General features: G+C 52.7%; 1 protein-coding gene across 1 annotated transcript in view; it reads left to right on the top strand.

Moving 5' to 3' along the window:
• Positions 1-21889, top strand: part of PKD1 (polycystin 1, transient receptor potential channel interacting) — an 87849-nt gene that overhangs the window by 53350 nt on the left and 12610 nt on the right. Inside the window, exons 15-30 of the mRNA XM_040574781.1 lie at positions 80-3702; positions 4733-4879; positions 7195-7338; positions 8302-8581; positions 9944-10160; positions 11277-11427; positions 12395-12547; positions 14777-14921; positions 15765-16367; positions 16853-17009; positions 17758-18010; positions 18625-18820; positions 19928-20098; positions 20205-20348; positions 20681-20891; positions 21246-21372. Of these exons, the coding sequence (XP_040430715.1) occupies positions 80-3702; positions 4733-4879; positions 7195-7338; positions 8302-8581; positions 9944-10160; positions 11277-11427; positions 12395-12547; positions 14777-14921; positions 15765-16367; positions 16853-17009; positions 17758-18010; positions 18625-18820; positions 19928-20098; positions 20205-20348; positions 20681-20891; positions 21246-21372 (6722 nt within the window). The remainder of the gene's footprint in view (positions 1-79; positions 3703-4732; positions 4880-7194; positions 7339-8301; positions 8582-9943; positions 10161-11276; positions 11428-12394; positions 12548-14776; positions 14922-15764; positions 16368-16852; positions 17010-17757; positions 18011-18624; positions 18821-19927; positions 20099-20204; positions 20349-20680; positions 20892-21245; positions 21373-21889) is intronic.

Genomic DNA, 21889 nt, shown 5'->3' with positions numbered 1-21889 from the left:
GCTCGTTCTTGAGCAAACTGCCGGAGGAAATGGAAGTCTCTAGCAGTTTGCCTAATTTTTCTGCTCTCTTCCTCTGCAGGTGAATACGCTCTGGTGGTTCAAGTATCGAACCAGTTTGAGAACCTCACCCACTTGGCCCCAGTTCACATCCACAGTTACCTGATCGATGTGAAGATGGAAGCAGAGGAAGATGTTTTGGTTGTAAGCCGTCCGGTCACCTTCAGAGCTAGTGCACTGCCGTCTCCTTACGGTGTCTGGTACACCTGGGACTTCGGGGACGGGTCCTCACTGTTGACAGTGAGCCAGCCTACGGTGACCTACAGCTACTCCAGAAGAGGGGTCTACAACATCACCGTGTCAGTGAACAACACCATAAGCAGTGTGGAGACAGTCGAGTGTTACCAGGTGTTTGAAGAGATAACGGGGCTCCGTGTTTCTGTAGATGAGGCAGCGGAGCTGGGTGCAGCTGTAACTGTTAATGCTTCGGTGCAGACAGGGGACAGTATCACCTGGATGTTTGATATGGGGGATGGGACGGTGCTGAGGAGCCAGGTGCCAGTGGTCGAACATGTGTACACAAAGGACATCAACTGCACCGTGAACGTGACAGCTGTGAATCCTGTGAACTCTGTCTCCCAAGCTGTTCCTGTCCGGATATTTGTCCTGGAAGTACTCAAAATAGACCCTACTTCTTGCATCCTTGAGCATCCAGATGTGCAGCTCACTGCGTATGTGACGGGGAATCCTGAGGAATACATCTTCGATTGGACCTTTGGAGATGGCTCATCCAACGTCACGGTCAGCGGGGACCCCGTAGTGATGCACAACTTCACCCGGAGCGGGACGTTCCTCCTCTCCCTGACCCTCTCGAGCAGGTTTAACAAGGCTCATTATTTCACCAGTGTCTGTGTGGAGCCAGAGATAGTCAATGTCACGCTTCTCCCTTCCAAGCAGTTTGTGAGGCTTGGTGAGGAGAGCAGCTTCCAGGTCAGTGCCATGCCCCTCTACCAGTACCGCTACCGCTGGGATTTTGGAAACAATGAGTCCACGAGATCGAGTGGGACTGAAGTCACCTACACTTACAAGAACACAGGGGTCTTCCTGGTCACAGTGACTGTCTCCAACAATGTCTCTTTCAATAACGACACAGCATTTGTGGAAGTCCAGGAACCCGTTGGGGTAGCAAAGATTGAATATAACGGGACAAGGGTCTTGGAGCTGAACCAGATCTACCTGTTCTCTGCCAGCATGAATGGGACCAAAGTGAATTACTTCTGGGACTTCGGAGATGGCACTACCCAGCCTGGCCAAATCACCACCCACTCCTACAACAACACAGGCCACTACACAATTAGTGTGACAGGCCGGAATGACGTGAGCTCTAATGAGACCAGGATTGATGTCACAGTGAAACGGCGGCTTCAAGGGATTACCATCAATGCCAGCAGGACAGTGGTGCCATTGAACGGCTCAGTGAGCTTTGTATCCATGCTGGTAGCTGGCAGTGCCATCCGCTACTCTTGGATCCTCTGTGACCGGTGCACTCCCATCCAAGGCTCCTCCACAATTTCTTACACCTTCCGCTCTGTGGGCACGTTCAATGTCATTGTGACAGCAGAGAACGAGATCAGCTCGTTGCAGGACAGCATCTACGTCTACGTCCTGGAACAGATCGAAGGCCTGCAGGTGGCTAGCAGTGACCTGGTGGAGGACATCTACTTCCCAACGAACAAAACACTCCATCTGCAGGCAGTGGTGAGAGAGGGGACAAACATCTCTTACAGCTGGGTAGCCCAAAAAGATGGCCATGCTGTGCAGACCTTCACTGGGAAAACCTTCTCCTTGAACATCCTGGAAGCTGGGAACTACACTGTCTATCTGAAAGCCACTAACATGCTGGGATGTGCAACTGCTAACAAGACACTGGAATTCATCGAAAGCCTTGGTCTTTTAAAGCCTTATGCCTTCCCCAACCCAGTTGCTATTAATGCCTCTGTTAACATAAGTGCCACCATAACCAGTGGCACTGGTATTACCTATGTTTGGTACCTGGAGGATGGCTTCTCACCTGTTACATCTGAACCCTTTATTATACACTCCTTCCAAAGCCCTGGAACTATGGAGGTCATCGTTGGAGCAGAAAACAAGCTGGATTCGACCAATGCAACAATTTATGTCTGTGTGGAGGAGGTCATAGAGGGGCTGAGTATAGGCACTGCGGAACTGGACTGTAGGTATGTCTCATCAGGCTCCACCGTGGTCTTTGAGGGGGAGTTGCAGAAGGGGACCGAAGTGACGTGGCTTTGGGAGGTGCCAAACGGCACGTTGACAGGCCAGTCCGTGGCAGTCACGTTCCCCACAGCAGGCCTTTATACAGTCTATCTGAATGCATCAAATGACATCAGCTGGGCTCTGGCCAGCAGAAATATCTCTGTGCTGGACAGGATTCAAGGACTGGAAGTTCTTGCCAGCAAGAAGGTGGTAGAGCCAGGAGAACAGGTCACCTTCGTCATCAGGATGGTGTCGGGGACCTCCGTGAGTTACTTGGTGAGCATAAGTGGGGACTACTCCGTGGTGCTCAACGGGTCCAAGTACACGCATGAGTTCACCAAGAGCGGCGATTATTTGGTGACCGTGACCGTGCAGAACCAAATCAGCATCGCGCACGCCCAGGTGCTCATCTCTGTCCTGGAGGCCGTCCGCGATGTCAGGCTCCTGAACTGCTGCGAGCGAGGCGTACCCACGGGCACGGAGAAGAGCTTCAGCGCCCAGGTGGGGAGCGGCTCCCGCGTGTCCTTCTCCTGGCAGTTCTCCCTCTGGAAAGAGCAGGGCCGCTCCGTGGTCACCATGGCAGGAGAGAGTGTTTCCTACACTCCAGAAGCTGCAGGGCTGCTCGAGATTTACCTCCGTGCCTTCAACGACTTGGGAGGTGTCAATATCACCAGAACCATCCAGGTCCAGGACCCAATAGTCCACGTCTCCCTCACCGCCTCCAATGCCTTTGTCAACAGGACAGCGCTGTTTGAGGCCGTGGTGGTGCCCAGTGCCAGGGCTGTGGAGTTCCTGTGGACCTTTGGGGATGGCTCTTCCACTCAAATGACCAGGGTCGCAGTGGCCAACTATTCTTACCTGAGCCCTGGGGATTACCTGGTGGAGGTGAACGCCACCAATCTCATCAGCTTCCTCACGGCCCGCCTCACCGTCACTGTCAGAGTTCTGGAGTGTGAGGAGCCAGAGGTGGAGCTGGCCTTGCCCCCTCAAGTCGTGATGAAGCGGTCCCAGAGGAACTACCTAGAGGCACAGCTTGACCTGCGGGGGTGCATCAAGTACCAGACAGAGCACCTGTGGGAGATATACCGGGCACCCAGCTGCCTGAGCCTGGACGAGTCCAGCAGGATCCATCTGCCCAACGTTGATGTGAACAGGCCGCAGCTAGTTATACCAAAGCTTGCCCTGGAAGTTGGGAACTACTGCTTCGTCTTCATCGTCTCCTTCGGAGATACCCCACTGTCCAAAAGCATCTTTGCCAACGTGACCATGATACCAAGTAAACTGGTCCCAATTATTGATGGGGGCTCATACCGCGTGTGGTCCAACACTCAGGACTTAATCTTGGATGGGGAGAAATCCTACGACCCGAACTTGGATGATGGTGAACAGACTCCGCTGTTTTACCAGTGGTCTTGTACATTCTCCTCCAAGGTAAGAGCATTTTTGCACAGCCACAGAGGGTGATAATTTGGGAGCTCCAGCTCCACGTCAGCTCCACTATATGCGTTAGTGTCTGGGTAGAAATGATGTCAAGGGGAGCTTTTGTCAGCACCTTTAACAAAGCTGCTCAGGAAGGAGGGTTGCAAAGATTGCCCAATTCCCAGCTCAGGGTGGTGGTACAAAGGTTTTGGGAGGAGCTGTGCGAGGCAGTCTGCTGCACTCCGGTGCTGCACGCTGCCCCTGTGTGCTTCAGAAGCATTTGCACTGGAAGCTGAAGCATTCTCATTGCTGCTTCCTTTGGACTTGGCCTCTGCATCACAGTTTCAGTGTAGCTGCTTCCATAACCTGGAGGAGTTAGAGAGCTGCTGAGTGCAGTCCAAGGAGCTGAGGGCTCTGCTCCCTCTTCCATTAACAGTTCAAGGTCTCTGATAGCAGTGGGGGCCAGCACTGGACTTCAGAGGAGGCAAGTCCGCAGGAGGTAGTGCCAGACAAGTCACTGTGCCTGTCCTCCTGGCACACCGAAACGATCTGACACTGCAGTGGTAAAAGGGCAGGGGAGAGTTGCCGTTCAAATTGTCATGGGAGATCCACCTGGGGAATATTTTTTTAATTGAATGCAGGATTGTTTTGCTTGTAAAAGATCATTGTTTTCTGTCTTTACAAAGTAAAAAGAACGTGAAGTGTGTGTGGATTAGACTTTCAAGTTTAATTTGACGTTTTTTGTGTTGTTTGGCAATGTTTATAAACTTTAATTCATGAAAAGTTAATTGCTATCAAATAAGAATTTGGAACTCAGATGAAATACAGGAGTGTTTCAAATACTTCTTACTAACCTGAAGGATAGGATAATGTGCTTTATTATCCACACCACCCTGTTGCTCCCACCCCGGCGGTGGCGTTGTGCAGTAAGGTCTGTGGCAGTGATTTGGCTTTGTGTGGACCTGAATGTTTTGGCTGTGGACTAACCCGACGTGCACCCGTACCAAGGAGGGTTTGAAAGTTCTTTTCTCCTTGCAAGCAGAGCTCGGCTGCAGGGTGCTCTCTGAATTTCAGTGCCAAGGGAGGAAATGTCACAATTCCCAAAGCTGTATTAGAAGCAGATGTGGAGTACACGTTCAACCTCACTGTCTGGAAGGAGGGTATGAATCCCGAGGCAACGAATCAAACCGTACGTACCACAAAACGCTGTCACTTTCTGCCTTTGTGCGCCTGTTGCTGGGCACAGCCAAGCTGGACGTCTGCTGGATGTCTGTTCTGTCTAGAACCTTCCAAGGAAGAACTAGAACCTTCTGAGGTTCTAGTTCCAAGGTTCCAAGGTCTCCTTCCCTGGCCTGAGCCGAGAGCCAGCGCCAGTCCCGCGGGGGGCTGTGGAAGGCTCTGCTGTCGCAGGTGCAGGGGAAGGAGATTTTCGGGCATCACTGGGGCTCCATAACCAATCCCACCCAGGTCATTGGCAGGAACAGACACTGGTATTTCCGTGGTATATTCATCTGTGCAGCCTTGGGCAGCTCTTTGTGCCTGTCCTGCCAGGCCCTTTTAGTTTCTTCCTTCCTGCGGAGCTGGGGTTGGTCTCACTCTGTGCAGCCTGGTGTTAGTCACCCAGCCCTGGGCTGCTGCTGCTCCTGGGACCAAGAGGCTGCAGCAGCAGATCTGTAGAAGAACAGCAAAGCAGCCCATGGTCAGTTGCTGTTCCGCTGCTGTGTGCAGTGCTGGGCCCTTCATACGTCACGTTTCTAGGCTCTTCCCTGATTTTTGCCCAGAGAGAGCTTCCTAAGAGTTGGTCCTTAATTTCACTGTCAACAGTTCCTCTCTTCTCTCCTTCTGAATTTTTTTAAGGGAGGGTTTTTAAGTGCATGTTGTTTATGTCAAATTAAGCCCAACACTGAATGCATCTGCAGTCCGACAGCAGTTATGGTTTATGTCAGAAACATTCATCGTGGTGTGTTTGGCAATTAGAGATATAGTTAGTCTGAAAATGGAAATTCTTACTGCCTGGGTTTTAAACCAAAGCTGGAGGATAAAAAGAAAAAAATTAAATTGATAGTCTTTCAAGGACATTCCGTACTATCTGGTTTCCATGCATGAGCGCAAAACAATGATTCCAGTGTCATAGGAAATTTGCAAATACTGGAGGAATGAATGAAGCTTCAATGCGCTCAGGCTTAATGCTGCAGAATATTTACCCCCTTTTAAAAGTCTACCATACTAAACAGTGTCTTCACTACTGTTTTCTTTGAATTCAGAATATTCACTATGCCAGGGCAGAGGGCTCTGGCCCGTGCTAGACAGTCCTGCTTCCTAGGGGATTAAAGGCATTTGGACAAAGAACGGGGCAGAGCTCAGCAGTCATTGTGTCTGGAGACCCGTGCTTCTGAAGCCTTCCTCCCTCGGAGTGCTTTACCGGGGAGGTGTGGTAGATGTCTTGAGATGTGCAGCTTAGATCAGAGATAGAAGTCCAGAATAACACCCTGCTCTCTGGAAAAGGCGGTTCTTCCACCTGCCGAGCAAGGAGCGTTTGATGCACAGCGGGAGTTGCATCTAGCTAATTTTGCCATCGTTCCTGTCTCTCCGGGATGTAGTTGTGCCAGAAGTGCGCTCAGCACTCGAGAGCCCAGGGGTCGGGCCCAGAGAGCTGGCGTGCAGGCCGGTGCCAAGCTCGGTAGCTGAGAACAGGAGCTGGCAAGGCAGCCTGGGGGGCCAGGCGCTGCCTTTGCAGAGGACACCCTCAGTTCACCAGGCTCACTGGCTTGCTCTGAGCCCTCTGTTGTTCTGTAAATGCTTCCTGTTAAGCACCCTTTTGTGCTGAGGACAGAAACCCACAGCCCCACACTGTGTGCACTGCAGAAGCGTGTGATCCCTCGGGGTCAGGCTCTGCACAGCTGCAGAGGCAGGGCCAGGGGTTTGGCCCCCAGAAAACAAAGGAGAGTTGCAGTTGCTTCCTGGAGCAGGTGCTCACCAGATGTTTGGTCTGCGTTATAATGGAGGCTTTCCTCCTTCCATTTAGACTTCTCTTTTCCAAGATGTAGTGCAGATTTCTCTTTTGTAGGCCTGAGAGCTGCCCTGAGATGCTCAGAACAGCAAAGTGCTTCAGGTAGCATCATCCCCACCCTAAACGGCAAATAGGACTCACTGGGAATTCAATACGGGGTACAAGAGGGGCATTTTGAAAATGATTTGTGTTGAAAAATGCAAATAAAATAAACCCAGAATTTCCTTGATTGGCCCAGCGTGGCTTTGGGTGTCTCTTGAAAACTGGTGGCAGAACAACTCATCTCGCCCAGCATAAGAAAACTGAGGTAGCTTAGGTCTGACCTGAGATCCTTTGGAAATCCCTCTCTGCTGTTCCCTTAGCACAGAGTGGGCTGGTGCAGAGCAACTCGTGCTTGGAGAACCAGGTGCTGGGATGGCTGCTCACTGGTTAGATGTCTGTATTCTTGTCCCCCAGCCTCTCAGATCTCCTGACGGAGCCTCTCGTTTTCCCAGGTGTTCATCAAGAGGGGAGGAGTCCCTATTGTGTCCCTGGAGTGCGTTTCCTGCAAGGCTCAGTCTGTCTACGAAGTCAGCAAGAGCTCCTACGTGTACCTGGAGGGGACCTGCCAGAACTGTCACAATGACTCCAAGCTCGGGGTAAAGCCATGAGCAATGCTGGTCGTTGCTCCACACTTGGTAGATTCAGGGAGAACGGGGGAGTCAGACAGGACAGGGTGGAAAGACTGAGTCCCCTGGCAAGCTGTCAGAGCTTCGCCTTGCCCAAGGTTGTGCCAGCTGCATCCTGATGGAGATACCTGCTCTGGCGGGTCTGCAGGCTGCGGGACACGTGCCCTGTTAGTCCTCCAGCAGTGTCTACCCAAGGGGAGGCCTTGCTGAGTCGTTTTCAAGCCAAGCCTATGAGCAATCAGACCTTTCTATGCAAAGGCCATGTTTTTCCTGTAACAGATCAGTAAAATGCTTTTATCTCCCTGCTGGTTGGCATTTCACACGCTGTTCTGGTGGTTCAAGCAGAGGTTGCTCAGTCCCTCATGCTCTCCTTTAAATACAGCTTCCACTACGCAGTGTCTTTGCAACCTGTTGAATGAAACAGGTCTTAGAAGTGGAAGTCCCTCTGTGAGAGCTAATCTGTATTTCTCCCAGCAAGGCAAGCATGTACTTATATGGCATCTTCTGGCCAGCTCTCTCACCAATCCTCTTGTTATCGCAATTGTACATTCATGCTATTAACAGTAATCATCCAGGACACGTTCAGCTCACAGCATATAAAACATGGTATCCCGTGGAGACTCCACCAGTACTTAATTTATTTCCTGTGTTTTGTATTCTGTATTATGAAATATTCTGTCGGAGGATGATGTAATCCCAGAGACTAAAGTAGATCTCACAGTGGAAATATTCCCACCAGACATTTTGGAAAGGTTCCAGTTCTTGTTGCTGTAGCACACGAGACTAAAGCTGAATTATCAACTGCAAATTTGGCAGACGCTCCCACTAGAAATCTGTTACTTTTTATAAGAGACTCAATCTGAAAACGTTTCAGGGGCATAACTTCAGATTTAAACAAAACCTCTCCTGTCTTTCCCCTCTTCATCTTTGTAGAGATGGGCAGCGCACAGCTTTAAAAACAAGTCCCTCATACTGGACAAAAGAACTACATCCACTGGCGATACAGGAATGAACCTGGTCTTGAGGCAAGGGGCGCTGAAGGACGGGGAGGGATATACTTTCACCCTCCACATCACAGACCTCACGACAGGGGAGGAAGGCTTTGCCTCTATCGACCTGCTGCCCAACCAGCCACCTGTCGGAGGATCCTGCAGGCTGTTTCCCAAAGGACCGCTCAGGGCACTGATGGCAAAGGTGCACTTTGAGTGTACAGGTGAGTGTGCTGGGCACTTGCCAGCCCTCTCTGTTCTTTGTAGGCAAATGCTTCTCCTGCTCAGTAAGTTACCAGCTGCCCTTATTCTCACTGAAGTTTTCTTTTCCCTGAAGTTTTCTTTTCCCTGAACTCCAGCCCCAGGACACCGTTGGTCAGGCCTGAGTTCAGAAGTGGACCTTTCCATTTCTGTTCCCTAGAGCTTGGACCATGAGCAATTTTGTGTGATCAAATCGAGGAGCTCTCTAAAATTCATGTCAGGCACTTTTTTTATACCTAGTCCATGTATTTGAATGGAAGTATCCAGGGCAGGACAGTACTCATGGAAGAAACTGGTGTTTGGGGGCAGGAAAAAGAACATAGATGCTCAAAACTGAGTCACACAGACGTGGGAAGAGTAGAGACAAAGCACTGGGGCCTTCTCTTCCATGTGGGCTGGATGTTCCCATCAGCAGTTACCTTCTCAACCAGCTGCAGAGACAGCAACAAAGAGACCAGCTTTGGAAAAGCGGCCTGGCTGACAGCCTATAGCCTTGGGCCAACGAATAAGTGCCTCTGAAAACCTTATTTCCCCAAATGATTAGTGTTAGAGATTAATGTGTTCTGTGCACAAATGCTGGGAAGCCACGCCGCAGAGGAAATGACGAGCCCTGCTGGTTCTGGGGAGCCTGGTCACTGAAGTGCAGCTTAAGCTGGAGGAGAAACAGAAGTGTGTTCAGCGTGCTGTGACTGTAACTTTGGTATGGGCTACCCAGAGTAATTATGAAATCAGTACACCTTTGGAGCAGTGGGAATTTTAGCTCTGGGTGACTGTTTTTAAGCTGAAGGGAATGCTCAGGACACAGCCCTGCTGATCTGTGTCCAGTGCTGCGAGCCCTGGCAGAGCCAGGTCCTTCCAGTCCTTTGGTGGTGTCCACTGGCAAATGCACAGTGAATTTCCCCACTGCCCGGCCCCACAAGATACCCTGTATTTCCCAGGAGCTTCAAGGAAACCTTTGCGCAGGTTCTGTCCTAGACCCAGTTCCTGAAATGCTGAACTGCCTGAGGGCTGCACCAAGCTCTGCCTAATGTAAGATTTTGCAGGATTGGTGCAGAAACTGTGGCCTTGGATGAGTGCTGCTCTATTCTCACTTTTATTTTATTTGGGAGCTCTTCACAAACCTGTTTAAATGTTACAGGATACAAACACCCACGCAGAAACCCCTAAACAGCAGGAAAAGAGTGTCAAACCTTTGCATTGCAGGCCTGAAAACATCATCCGGCCTGGTGGAGTCTTTGAGCTGCCCCGACTGTGAGCTCCAGGGTGGTGGCAGCAGCCCCCCGGTGCCCTCGCCCCCAGTCACCTCTGTTTGGGTTTGTTTGCAGGCTGGCGGGACACGGAAAATGTGGACGACCCGCTGGTGTACATCCTGCTGGCGTCACGCCGCCGCGCCGGGCACTACCACGAGTTCTGCGTGTACAAGGGCAGCCGTGCCGAGCACAGCGCCTTCCTGCCCCCGGGCTTCCAGGAGAGTGGCTTCGTGGTGTCCGTGTCAGTCCTTGTCCAGGACCAGCTGGGTGCCACCATGGTGGCCGTTAACCGGTAAGGCTGGGGGGAGGCTGCTGTGGGGCTGCGCACCGTGACAGGGTCCGGCCGAGGCTCCCGAGTCTCAGCATTATGCCTTAACCACCGGCTCCCTTTCCTGAAGGGCTCAGCACATCCTGGGTGAAATGCTCACCTCCTGGACAAGGCCGCTGGCAGGAAGGCAAGGGGAGACTCAGCAAAAGTGAGGCGCTGCTGTCACAGACAGCTCCAGTCTTTGTGGGTCATCTCCCAAGGGGGAGACTTTTTCCCAGCAGTTATGGCTCTCCTGACCTCCTTCTTAATTTTCTGCTGATGTTTTGCTTTTAAGGCACGATGTTGCTTTTTCAGAAGGTCTCTGTGCTCTGCCACCTTCTGTGCATCAAGAGCTCTCGAAGGAGAAGTGGCAGCAGCAAGCACTGGTGCTGCGGGAGGCCTGGTGGCCTGCTGCTGCGAGCCAGGGAGGTGCCGTGTAGCTGAGGTGGAGAGCACGAGCATTGGAACAGGGTGAAATGCATTGCAGCTCGAGTCTCAGCAGGGCCAGCGCCTTAAAATCCCAGTTACCCCTTCTACAAACACCCCTTGGCTTCCAGTGTGCTCCGTGCAGGCAACAAGTGCCCCTGGGTCTTGAGGAAGCCTCCTGAGCTGGTCTCAGTGCCTCCTGACCCAGCTCTGTGCCTGCTCCTCCTCCGGGCCGATTTGCAGCTCTCCGCACTGTCCGTGCGGTCCCGGCCCCTCAGAGGGGAGCACACACCCCTGCAGCGCCTGGGGAGGACAATCTGTGACCCAGCTGTTCCTCAGGCCCCAGGGAATGGTGCCAAAAGCAGCGCAGCTCTGCCCAGCACTCTGGTCCTGTTTTTAAGCGCTCTTTACGCTCCGTCACATTAAACCTGGATTTTCTCCTCTGGGCTCAGCGCACCTGTGTGTGTCCGCAGAGCTGGGCCACCGAGGAAGCAGGCTCAGGTCCCTGAAGTTCCTACATACTGGTGCAAACTGGGCACCAGGGCAGGCATTAGCAATGCTCTCACTGTTGTTTAACCACCTGGTCCCCCCTTATCTTCCTTCCCAGCTTCCCGTTCTGCCCCCAGCCCCGTTTGACAGCATGCACTTCAACCAAATGCCTCTTTTCTTTGGCAGCTCCATGGAAATTGGCTTACCCAGGGGGTTCCCCAGCCTCTCCTACTGGCTCTACAATCAAACTGACACCGTGCTCCAGGGCTTAGTGAAACAGGGGGACCCTCAGCAGGTCATCGAGTACTCCCTGGCCCTCATCACCATCTTAAATGAGGTAAAGTAGCACTCTGCCCAAGAGGGGCCTCCGGAAGCCCTTGCGATCGCCAGTAATGTTCTTTGGCCAGGTTTTGTACAGCGATGTAGGGAAATGACTAATGCTATAGTTTTCCATGTAAATCAGCGTATGTGCATGGTGGGAGCTGGGCTGGAGTGATTTTCACGCATCAAAAAGAGAGTAACAGTCTCCAGACACATGATGACCAGAGAAAGCTGAGGGGCTGTAAAATAAAGCAGGGGTTCCAGGGAAGGCAATGGCCAGGGCATCCCCTGTTCAGCTATCATATTCAGATAGTTTTTCCTCTCAACTGCTAACCTCAAGTCTAACTGCTGAATTTAAAAGCAGAAATCTTGGCCCAAATTCCCCCATCTGCCCCGTGCTTCCCTTGAAGCCACCCCGCTTCATTGCAGCAGGTCTGGAAACTCCCGGTAGCTGCTCAGGTGCTGCCCTGGGTGTGAAGGAGACCTCCTTGTCCTGACTGCTGAGCTGGAAAGCTCTTCTGGCTGCACAAGAGGCTCTTGATCTACAGTGCAGGAGCGTCATCCTCCTGGCAGTTTTTGCTTTCACTCCTGTCTAAAGTAGGGCCCAGTCCCTCCGTGCGTCTCTGTAGGCAGGGTAGGAGTTTTGGTCTGCAGTCATGCTTTCCTCCCCCAAAAAAGCCTTCTGCATGCCTGGGCTCCAGGCAGGGGTGATGCCCATGAGCACAGGCACTGTGCTGAGCTGGATAGGGGCTGCACACTGGTGTGCTGCCGAGCTGTCATGTGCGAGGCTGTTAAGTGAATTGCTGAGAGCGCACGGGCGAAACCGAGAAGGTTCTGCTGGAAACCCAGCTCATTAGATCACCATCTGGGGGAGAAGAACAAGCAGGGAGAATGTGTAGAATGCAGGAGAGGTGCCTTCAGCACAGCTCATCACTCTGAAGCAGCCTGATGTGTTCCCTCACTGCCTGCTTTGATCCCCTCAGTATGAGCGGTCAGAGCTTCTGGAGCCCGAGACTGGGAATGAGTTTGAGCTGCGGACCTGGACTCGCAACAATATCACAGAAACCCTGAACTCGCTGAACGTGAACACGGTGGATGATATCCAGCAGATCTCAGCAGCGCTGGCTCAGTGCACGGTACGTACTTCGTCACCACCGCCTCCCACCTTCTGCCCTTCAGGTGCAGCTCAGGAGCTCTTCAGTTCTTGTTCTGCTTCCCTGCCCCTCTCTGCCCCACACGCACCACACAAGGACAGGTGTCATTCGTTGACATCATTAGGGTTTCAGTGGAGATGTCCTAACCGTTGTCAGCTCTGCCCCTTGCCACGCCACCTATCTGGCAGGCAGGGGTAAGATGATGCATTCATATGCTGGAAGGCAGCACCTAGGAACTCTGTACTTCTCCATACCAGCCTTGCTGTGGCAGCTTGCTAGCAAGAGGGTTCTTTAACTAGCAGATGAAGACTGTAGGAAAGGCCCCAGCAGGTTAGAGAGGCACTGGAATAAGTTGCTGAGGGATGCGCAGCGTCTCCAAGGACAGGCTGGGCTCCACCAGGAGTAACACAAGTAGAGGCAGACCTGCCTTGAGCCAGGGGCCAAAGCCAAAGGCTGATGTTCCTTCCAGCCCTGTACAAGATGAGAAGCACTTCTTTGCTCTGCCGTTGACTGGAAGCACTGTTTTCCCCGGCCAGCCAGCAGTTTCAGCTCCCTGGTGCTGGGGCTACTGCCTGTTGGATTGAGGAGTGGTATTATGTGTTTTGTCAGATGGGCAAAGGGAAGAGAGCCCAGTTATATAATGCACTAGGGTTTTGGTGGTCAGCCAGGCTGCTCTGGCATGTTGTTGCTTCCCCGCCCTCCCAAGTCTTTCCTTCTCGGGACGGGAGTCAGGTACCCTGACCTTGGCTGCTCATCGCCCCCCCCAGCCAGGTCAGCAACCTTGCTTCCTGGGAACAGGCTCTCATTGAAATCATGGCCAGACTACTGCATCCCACCCACAGAGTCCCTGGTCTGCTGCTCCTTCCTCAGCTTCAACGTCTGTAAACCTCAAAAATCACTTCTGTCTGTTCATCCTTGTTCAGGGATTTGGGGTTCTGCACACCCAGTTCTGATGCCAAAGTGCTTTGTTTCTGTCTCTCACCCCTGCTCTTGCCTTGTGACTTGATCTCGCTGTGGAAGCTTAAGTCTAGAAATAGAATTTTTGTTCCATGGGAAAAGGCGATGTCCTAGGATTAGTTTGTGCTCTGGATTGGAATAAAAAGCTTATAAAAAGAGTAATACAGAATTTCCCAAATGGTTCAGAGTTCATAGATAGAACTAGATTTTATTTGTATAGAATATGAATCACTATCATATTCACTGGATTCTATTCATATAGAATTCACTTTCCTATAGCAGTGTCAATCAGTGCTGATACTTCTTGATTTTTCCTACAGGGTAGAGGAAAAATCAGAATGAATTTCTCCTGGAGGGGAAAAAAGCATCTCATTCTTCTTAGTAGGTTCTTTCCTCCTGACCTCCTTGATATCTCAGTGTCTTGCTGTCATACAGCGTACATCCTAGCTTCTCATAGCTTACAAATACAAGCAAAACCAGGGGAATTCTAGACCTGCAGACGCTGTTTTAATTCTTCACCAAAACATATGGTGAATCACGTCTGACTCCTGTGATGATTAAAAGAAAAAGATGAATAAGAGCTAGGAACTGGCCTGTGGTAACAGCTTCCATGTGTTGCCTCGGTCCCTCCCATCCAGCCCTCGAGAGCGCTGGGAGCTGCAGGCCATGGCTGGAACATTCTGTTTCTTGGACACGTCTGGTAGCGGAGGGAGGGACATCCATCATGCCTGAGTGGCAGGATCCCTCCCACAGTTTCCAGGGGTATTTGGACAGCGAAGTGGATTCAGTTAGGGCCAGACCTTGCTGCCATTGAAGACTGTTGAGTGTGTGGAGGAATCCTGTGCAGCTCCTCCTGGTTGATTTCTGTAGGAGCAGTGTGTGGCCCCAGACGGGTGATCCATGAGTTGCAACGCCAGGAGCACGCTTGGTCCTTATGGCCGAATTTAAGGGAATCTGAACATGCTGCCCTTCATGGTCCTTTCCAACCCTAACACGTCCTCCATCACCTCTTAGCATGCCTGCCTGCACGCTGGCAGGTGGGAGCATGAGGGAAAGTGGATGGAAGGCTTCTGGAGACACCCGCAAAGTCTTGGCACCTCTCAGTGTGGGCAGAGCAGCCCTGGTCTCTGCGGGTACCTCCTTGGGGCTGGAAAGAGTAAGGATAACTTGGAGAACGAAAGCAGTGTTTGAACAAATGTTCTCGGGTCTTTGTAGGACTGAGCCAGCTGAGTCAGGCTGTGTTTCCCTGTGCAGGTGGTGAACAAGGAGATGGTCTGCAAGTCCTGCCTGACGAGGACCTTGAACAAGCTGGAGACCATGATGACCATTCTGCAGGGGGAAACGACCCAGGGCACCGTGACCCCGACGGGCATCGCCGACAACATTCTCAACATCACAGGTGGGTTCTGTTCACGCGGGAGTGGGTGGCCTTTGGCCACGCTGCTGTGGGCACAGAGCTCCCTGCTCGGGCTGCTGGACAGCAGCAGGCTGAGGGAAGCTCTGCAGGCTTTCACCTGGACCAGAGGTTTGGCTCGTGCCTTTTCGAGATGTTAGGGGAATCGTGTCTAAGATTTGGAGCATGGCACCCCCATTGCTTTATTCGTCCTGCACTTTTCCCAGGGTTATCCTGGCTTTGTCAGCTGTCTCTCTGGATATTTAAATATGACAGCTTATTAGTAAACTCTCCAGTACTTCAGGGAATTGTCATTCTTGTAATGAATGAATAACAGATATGGTTTCCAGATACTCGCCTTCCTGGTTGCAGTCTGAGCAGGGTACCAGTCTTCACTGGGACACCCCTGAATACTGGAAATTCCCACCTGGCTACAAGCAGTGACACCTTCTTTGCACTACTCATATATTTCTGAGTGTTTTTCACTATATGATGCAAAAACTTGGTAACATGTTTGTTTTATCCGTTCCTTCCCTGTTTCCCAATCTGCTGTTTCTGTCACCTCACAGGAGGAAAATAAAGCCTGTCGTGATTAAGTCCTCATCACCAAATGTTGTAGATTAGCCCAGACATGGCAGGAAGAGTTGACAGCTCTATTTTCAGCTCAGGGCTACTGAACACTTCCAGCATGGAAGGTCACACGTATGCAGTGCAGAGTTACAGTGAGAAAACAGCAAAGAAAGACCTGTCTGATTTTTTTGGGAAGGTGTCAGATGTTACCGAGATGTTAGTAGTTACCTAGACTATTTACCAGTTCCTCTGTTTGCTCTTTCATTTCTCTCCTGACAGGTGACTTAATCCACCTCGTCAATACGGTTTCACAAGAGTCCAAGCCCCAGGAACTGCTTGCTGATTCTCACAATCTGCTGCTGGCTCCCAAAGCCTACAACCTGTCTTCCAGCCTGATGCGCATCCTCATGAAGTCTCGAGTGCTGAATGAAGAGCCCCTTGAGCTGGTGGGAGGAGAAATTAAGGCCACAGGCAAAAGATCTGATCCCTTTAACTTGCTTTGCTATGAGAACACGCCAAACTGCCAGTTCTCCATCCCCCAGGCTTTCAACACCACCCTTTCCAACTTGACCGATGTTATTCAAGTCATGTTCCAAGTGGACTCCAATCCATTCCCGTTCGGTTACATCAGCAACTACACCGTGTCCACGAAGGTGGCCTCCATGGAGTTCCAGACCCACAACGGAGTGCAGATCCCCATTGGCAGCCTGGACTCGGAGAAAGCCATCACTGTAATGGTGTCAAACAACACGGACGCTGACAATCTCGCTGCTGGCACTGAAGTTATCGAGGCAAGAACGTCTGTGAACCTCATCGTGACCATGGAGAGCAACAATCGAGAAGCAGGACTGCACTTCAGGCTCACCTACAAAGTCCTGAATGGTAGCTCAGAGCCAGCTCCCCGTGCTTTTTGCTGTTTCTTCGCGTGGGTGGGGAGGGCTGGGTTGGAGGCACAGGACAGCTGTGTCAGGGGGTGTGTTTGGGAGCACATCTCGGGACAGCAAGTCCCGTACTGCACTGCTGAGGTTCCAGCTGTCATGGGCATTGTCCAACCCCGCTGCAATCCTTGTCTATGGATTCTGACGCTGAGAAGCCTTTTGCTTTTCCCAGCAAAACGTGGCTTCTGTGAGCCGTGTTAGCACTGGAGGCAGTTTGTCCTGTCTCTGGACCAGGTACACTGGTATCCAGAGCCTCCTGCTCAGGAATCCTCTGAGCTGCAGGCAGAGTGCAGGCAGGAAAAGCATCTCTCCCAGCTCTGTGTTCCTGACGCTCCTCCCTGAGCATCCACTGCTGGCAGCAGCCGTGTGGTTGAGCTCTCCCTGGTGTTTATAAAGTACTTTCTGTTCTTTCTCTCTCTCCCCGTGCAGATCACTACATCGCGAGCGAGCCTGAGCCGTTCATCATGGCCTATCTCCACCATGAACCAGAGCCCAATGAGTACAACTGCACTGCCTCCAAGAAAATCAGCCTGGAGGCCCTGTCTGGAGATGACCACAAGCTCTACACCTTCTTCACCTCGCCAACGTAAGAGCACCCTCCCTTGTGATCCCTGCCACCCCCAGGCTGTCCCGTGGATGTACACGAGGGATTCCCAGAGCTTTGCCATGGCTAATGCCAGGCTGCCATGGGCTGCTGTGCACGTGGGGTTTGGAGCCAAGCTCTCTTCTTTTTGTCAGAGCAGTCGTTCTTGTAACTTCAGTCGCTGACTTGCTGCCTTTCCCAGGAGTGTGTGTGTTCATGCCTCCTGTTATTCATGAGCTGTTCCTAGGCATTATCTGAGAAGAAAGACAGGCAGCTTGGGAATAGGCGGGGCAGGAGTGGAGCCACTGTTGTGTAAGTTGACACAACTTCCATGGCTTTTGGTAACAGCACGCTCAGAGAGGAATTAATCCTCCTAATGAGCGAGTCTGCTCCCAGCCAAGAATTGAAGTTGCTCTGGAAGAGTCGTGGGGGTCAGTGGGGCACAGGGAAGGGCGGGCGGGAGAGCTATGTAAGGCTGCCAGCACAGAGAAGAGAGGGGGGCAGGCAATGCAGTGCTCCCAGGTACTGAAATAATGCAAAGAGAGAAGAATTCAAGGGGTCTGTAGAGCCCCAGAACTTCTGCACAGAGGGCTGTGCAGATTATACCATGTTCACCGGGCCTTTCTTTCTCCTCCTGTGTGCTTACCTGTCCCTGCAGGGGGGTGATTTCCGTGGGCACACATCCGTCACACTGGGGTTTGTGTCTCTTCAGCCCGTGGGTACTAATGTCTTGCTGTCTTGCCCTTTCCAGAACGGATGACACCATCCAGAAGTATTACTTCAACATCACCAACCATTTCAGCTGGTCCCCGGTGGAGGTGACCCTGGGGCTGTACACCTCCCTGTGCCAGTACTTCAGCGAGCAGGAGAGGCGGTGGAAGACAGAAGGCATCATCCCGCTCGAGGAGACCAGGCCAGACCAGGCTGTGTGCTTAACCCAGCACCTCACCGCCTTTGGGGCCAGCCTCTTTGTGCCCCCAAACTCTGTCCAGTTCATCTTCCCTGTGAGTAGAACAAAGCAGAGGCTGTGTGACGTTGCCACTTCTGAACAGCCTGTGGTCACCTAGAGGTCTTGGGCTCCTGCTGGTGTTTACGTTCGGGCTGGGTGGTGGCTGGCAGACCAGCACCCGTACCTGCGTACCTTTGGGAGCTGCAGACAAGCACAGAGGGGCTGTGCCCCCTGGTCACGAGTCCTGGCTGCTGATGCTAAAAGCAGACATTTGCAGATGGCTTTATTCCCCAGTCTGAATACCTTGCGGTGTGCTCACCTCTTTCATGAGATGCCAAATGCTCCTCCCAGCTGTCACAGCATTGTTTTAGCCCAGAGAGCTTGCACCTGCCAGCTGCTCCCTGGCTCCCTGGAGCAACTGGGGCTCCTTCCAGCTCCGTCGCTGTGCCATAGGTGGGAGCAGAGAGCTCTCTGCAGCTGCTGCTGTCTGCTCTGCAGGGGCTGCGAGTGAGTGAGCCCTGAGCACGGTGTGAGCAGGGACAGGTCTCTGGTTGCACGTGGTGTTGTGAGTGATGCTTGTAGCCAGCAAGGAGGCAGCACAGCCCGCAGGGAGCAGCGGGGTCCTCCTGAGGAAAGAGAGTGTCTTTCAACATGGCTCTTTTTTTTCAGGCTCCAGGCCCTGGCCTCAACTACATCGTTCTGCTGACGTGCGCCGTCTGCTTTGTGACCTACTCAGTGGCCGCGCTGATTGTGCACAAGCTGGACATGATTGACATCAACCGCGTCGGGGTGATTCCCTTCTGCGGGAAGAACGGGCTGTATAAATACGAGATCCTGGTGAAAACTGGATGGGGCAGAGGATCAGGTTAGCCCACAGACCCCTACCCGTGCTTGACTGCTAGGATGACATCTGTGCAGCTCCCTGAGAGCTCCCCTCAGCACATCCTCAACCAAACGTTCCCTGGCAGAGCCCAGAGCCCAGCTGTCATGTGAAGGAGCACCAAGCAGTCAGCTCAGGGCCTCCCCACAGCATTCAGATGTTTTTGTGTGTGTGATGATGGAGCCGGTGAAGAGCCAGGAGAAAAGCATGCTGCCTCACCTCTTGCTGTAGGGTGCACCTACTGCTACAGGGAGCCACCTGGTACAGAAATATCTGCAGGAGCAGCTGGGAGGCAGTGGTTGTGCATCGCTGCTGAAGCTCCCCTGCTCCAGATCCCTGAAAGGATCATCCTTTCCTGCAGAAGCATCCAGGCCTTGTGGGCACTGTAGATTGATCATTTTGCTGTCCACCCCCATCCATCACTTTGTTCTCCCTGCTGAATCTTTCCTAGCAGCGTGAAGGCAGAAAGCTTGGCTTTCTGATCTGGGGCTGGGTTTGTAGCTTGAGCTGCCAGAAATATCATCCCAAGCCTGGAAATGCAGGGAGCTGAGTTGTGGGAGCTCTGAGCAATGGTGGAGGTAGGATGCCACCATGTCACTGCTAGAGGTGGGTACCCATTGATCTTAGTGTAACCACTGGTTTCACTGGGAGCTGCTGTGTTCCGAAGTCACCCCAAGGACCATCCAGGTTGAGCAGGTGGACTGGGGAGCATCTGGCAACGGGTACCGGAGAGAAGTCAAAGCAAACAAGTCTTCTGACTGTCTGATGGAAAAAACATCCAGAATAAACGTCTCCTCCCGCTAGGGTGTTGGCAAGTCAAGGAATTTCAGATTCAGTCCCCTCCAAAGTGGAGAACCACGAGTATGCCAAGGAGCATGCACCAGGCCAGTCTGAGCAGCTGCCCTGCAGGCTGTGTGTAACACCATCCCGGGGCGTGGGACAGCTGTTGAGGGCATTTCTTCCTCCCAGGTCCCCAGGTGGCCCCTCTGAAGGGCCAAGGCACCTGGCCCCACATCCCTGGCAGGAAGACAGGGCTGGGAACAGTTCCACCTTGGGTGAACTTCCCTAACCGAGCCCCGTTAACCCTGCCAGGTACCACAGCGCACGTGGGGATCGCCCTGTACGGCGTGGACAACAAAAGTGGGCACAGACACCTGGATGGGGAAAACGCCTTCCACCGCAACAGCCTTGACGTGTTTCAGATCGCCACGGAGCGGAACCTGGGCAGCATCTGGCGCATCCGCATTTGGCACGACAACAAAGGTGGGGCAGGAGCAGGCATTGGGGGGCTGAGGCTGCCATCGGGCATCGCAGGTTCACACAGGGGATGTCTGCTGTGAAACACATCTCTTTATCCCTTAACCCTTAGGACTCAGCCCCTCGTGGTACCTGCAGCACGTCATCGTGCGGGACCTGCAAAGCAGCAAGAGCTACTTCTTCCTGGTGAACGACTGGCTGTCCGTGGAGAGCGAAGAGAACGACGGCATGGTGGAGAAAGAGGTTTATGCTGCCAGTGAGTGCTCAGCTCCTGGGCGCAGGGCAGGGAGGCTGGGCAGCGTGGCAGCTCCCATTGCACCGAGGAAGGGCTCGTGCAGGAGACTGTGCAGAGAGACCATAGAGCCTGCACGCTGCTACTGTCTCACTGATGATTTGCATAGCCAGATGCTTTGCTGGGTCCTTTGTGCTAGAGGACGAGGCATGGCTGGGATCCAGCTTTGCAAAAAGGTCTGCGTAGGTGCAGTGGGGATACTCTTTGAATATCAGCCTGCAAGGGGGGACTGTGCCAGCCCCAGCTGGGTACCCTCTCCTGTGCTGCTGACCCTGAAAGTCTCTCTTTGTGCTCAGGTGAGACGGAGCTGAGGAGCTTCTCCCGGATCTTCATAGCAGAGCTGCAGCGAGGATTCTTCGAGAAGCACGTCTGGCTGTCCATGTGGGACCGCCCGCCTCGCAGCCGCTTCACCCGTGTCCAGAGGGCCACCTGCTGCTCCCTCCTCATCTTCCTCTTCCTCTGTGCCAACGCCGTGTGGTACGGCATGGTGGGGAACGTACACCTCAGGTGCGCTGTGCTCTGCCCAGTCCCTGACCTCCTCCTCCTGTGCTTCCCCTTAGGTGGGGCAGGACAGACCTTATGTCTGCTGCAAACAGCTGCCTTGCTTGCGGCCTTGAGCCTGCCCTTCCCCTTGCAAAGAATTTGGGATCGGGACACGGATCATGGAGGACCAAGGAGAGCCTGATCAGCTTTTCCCCTTGCCCGGTTTTGCTGTGCCATCTGTTAGCACAGCCTGTGCCCGTTTCTTTCCCTGCACGCCTGAAATGCCCAGTTGTGCTCTTCTGTCTTGCTCTCTGCTTGGCTGGCAACCCTGAGTGCTCCTGCTAACACCCGTCTCTGATCTCTCTCGGTTCTCTCCAGCAACGGAGCCATTTCCAACCTGGTGCCTGTTAACGTGGACACTGTGGCTGTCGGTCTGGTGTCCAGCGTGGTGGTCTACCCTCTCTACTTGGTCATTTTATTTCTCTTCCGGATGGCTCGTGGCAAGGTAATAAGGAGTAGCTGCTGGCTGCCCAAATGGGTGTGCTCGTCAGGTTTGCTCGTCTGGGGCTATGTTCTGCCCTTGGTGGTATATCACTTCTTCAGCTGGTTGTCTCCCTGCTGCCCTTCTGCACTGCCCTGCCTCATGGCCACAGCCTGGGAAGTAGCAGGGCTCTGCCCCCCTGTTGAGCAGGGAGCAGCCCCTGGCTTTATTTAGAGGGACAGATCACTGTCATACACATCTGCTGGGTGATACTGGGTTCTGGCAATGCCCAGACAGACACCAAAAGGGTAGGTTCTAAAAGCTATTTAGGCACTTACTTCATCTTGTTTTTGGTAGGTGGTAAGTACCCAAATGCCACTGAAAGGTATGACCCTCCGCTGCTTTGGTAGGAGCTTGAGAGAAGCTCACTCGAGCATTCCTAATGAAATACCTGCCCTGGGTACAAATTCAGCTGCCTGAACAGAGCTGTGGTTAGGCAGCTGTGGAAGGATTAGCTGGGGATTTAATGACTAGTTACACA

The sequence above is a fragment of the Cygnus olor genome, chromosome 15, assembly GCF_009769625.2.
Source record: "Cygnus olor isolate bCygOlo1 chromosome 15, bCygOlo1.pri.v2, whole genome shotgun sequence".
Taxonomy (NCBI): Eukaryota; Metazoa; Chordata; class Aves; order Anseriformes; family Anatidae; genus Cygnus; species Cygnus olor.
Note: the sequence above shows the minus strand (reverse complement) of the source record. Positions and strands in the feature narration are given on the sequence as shown.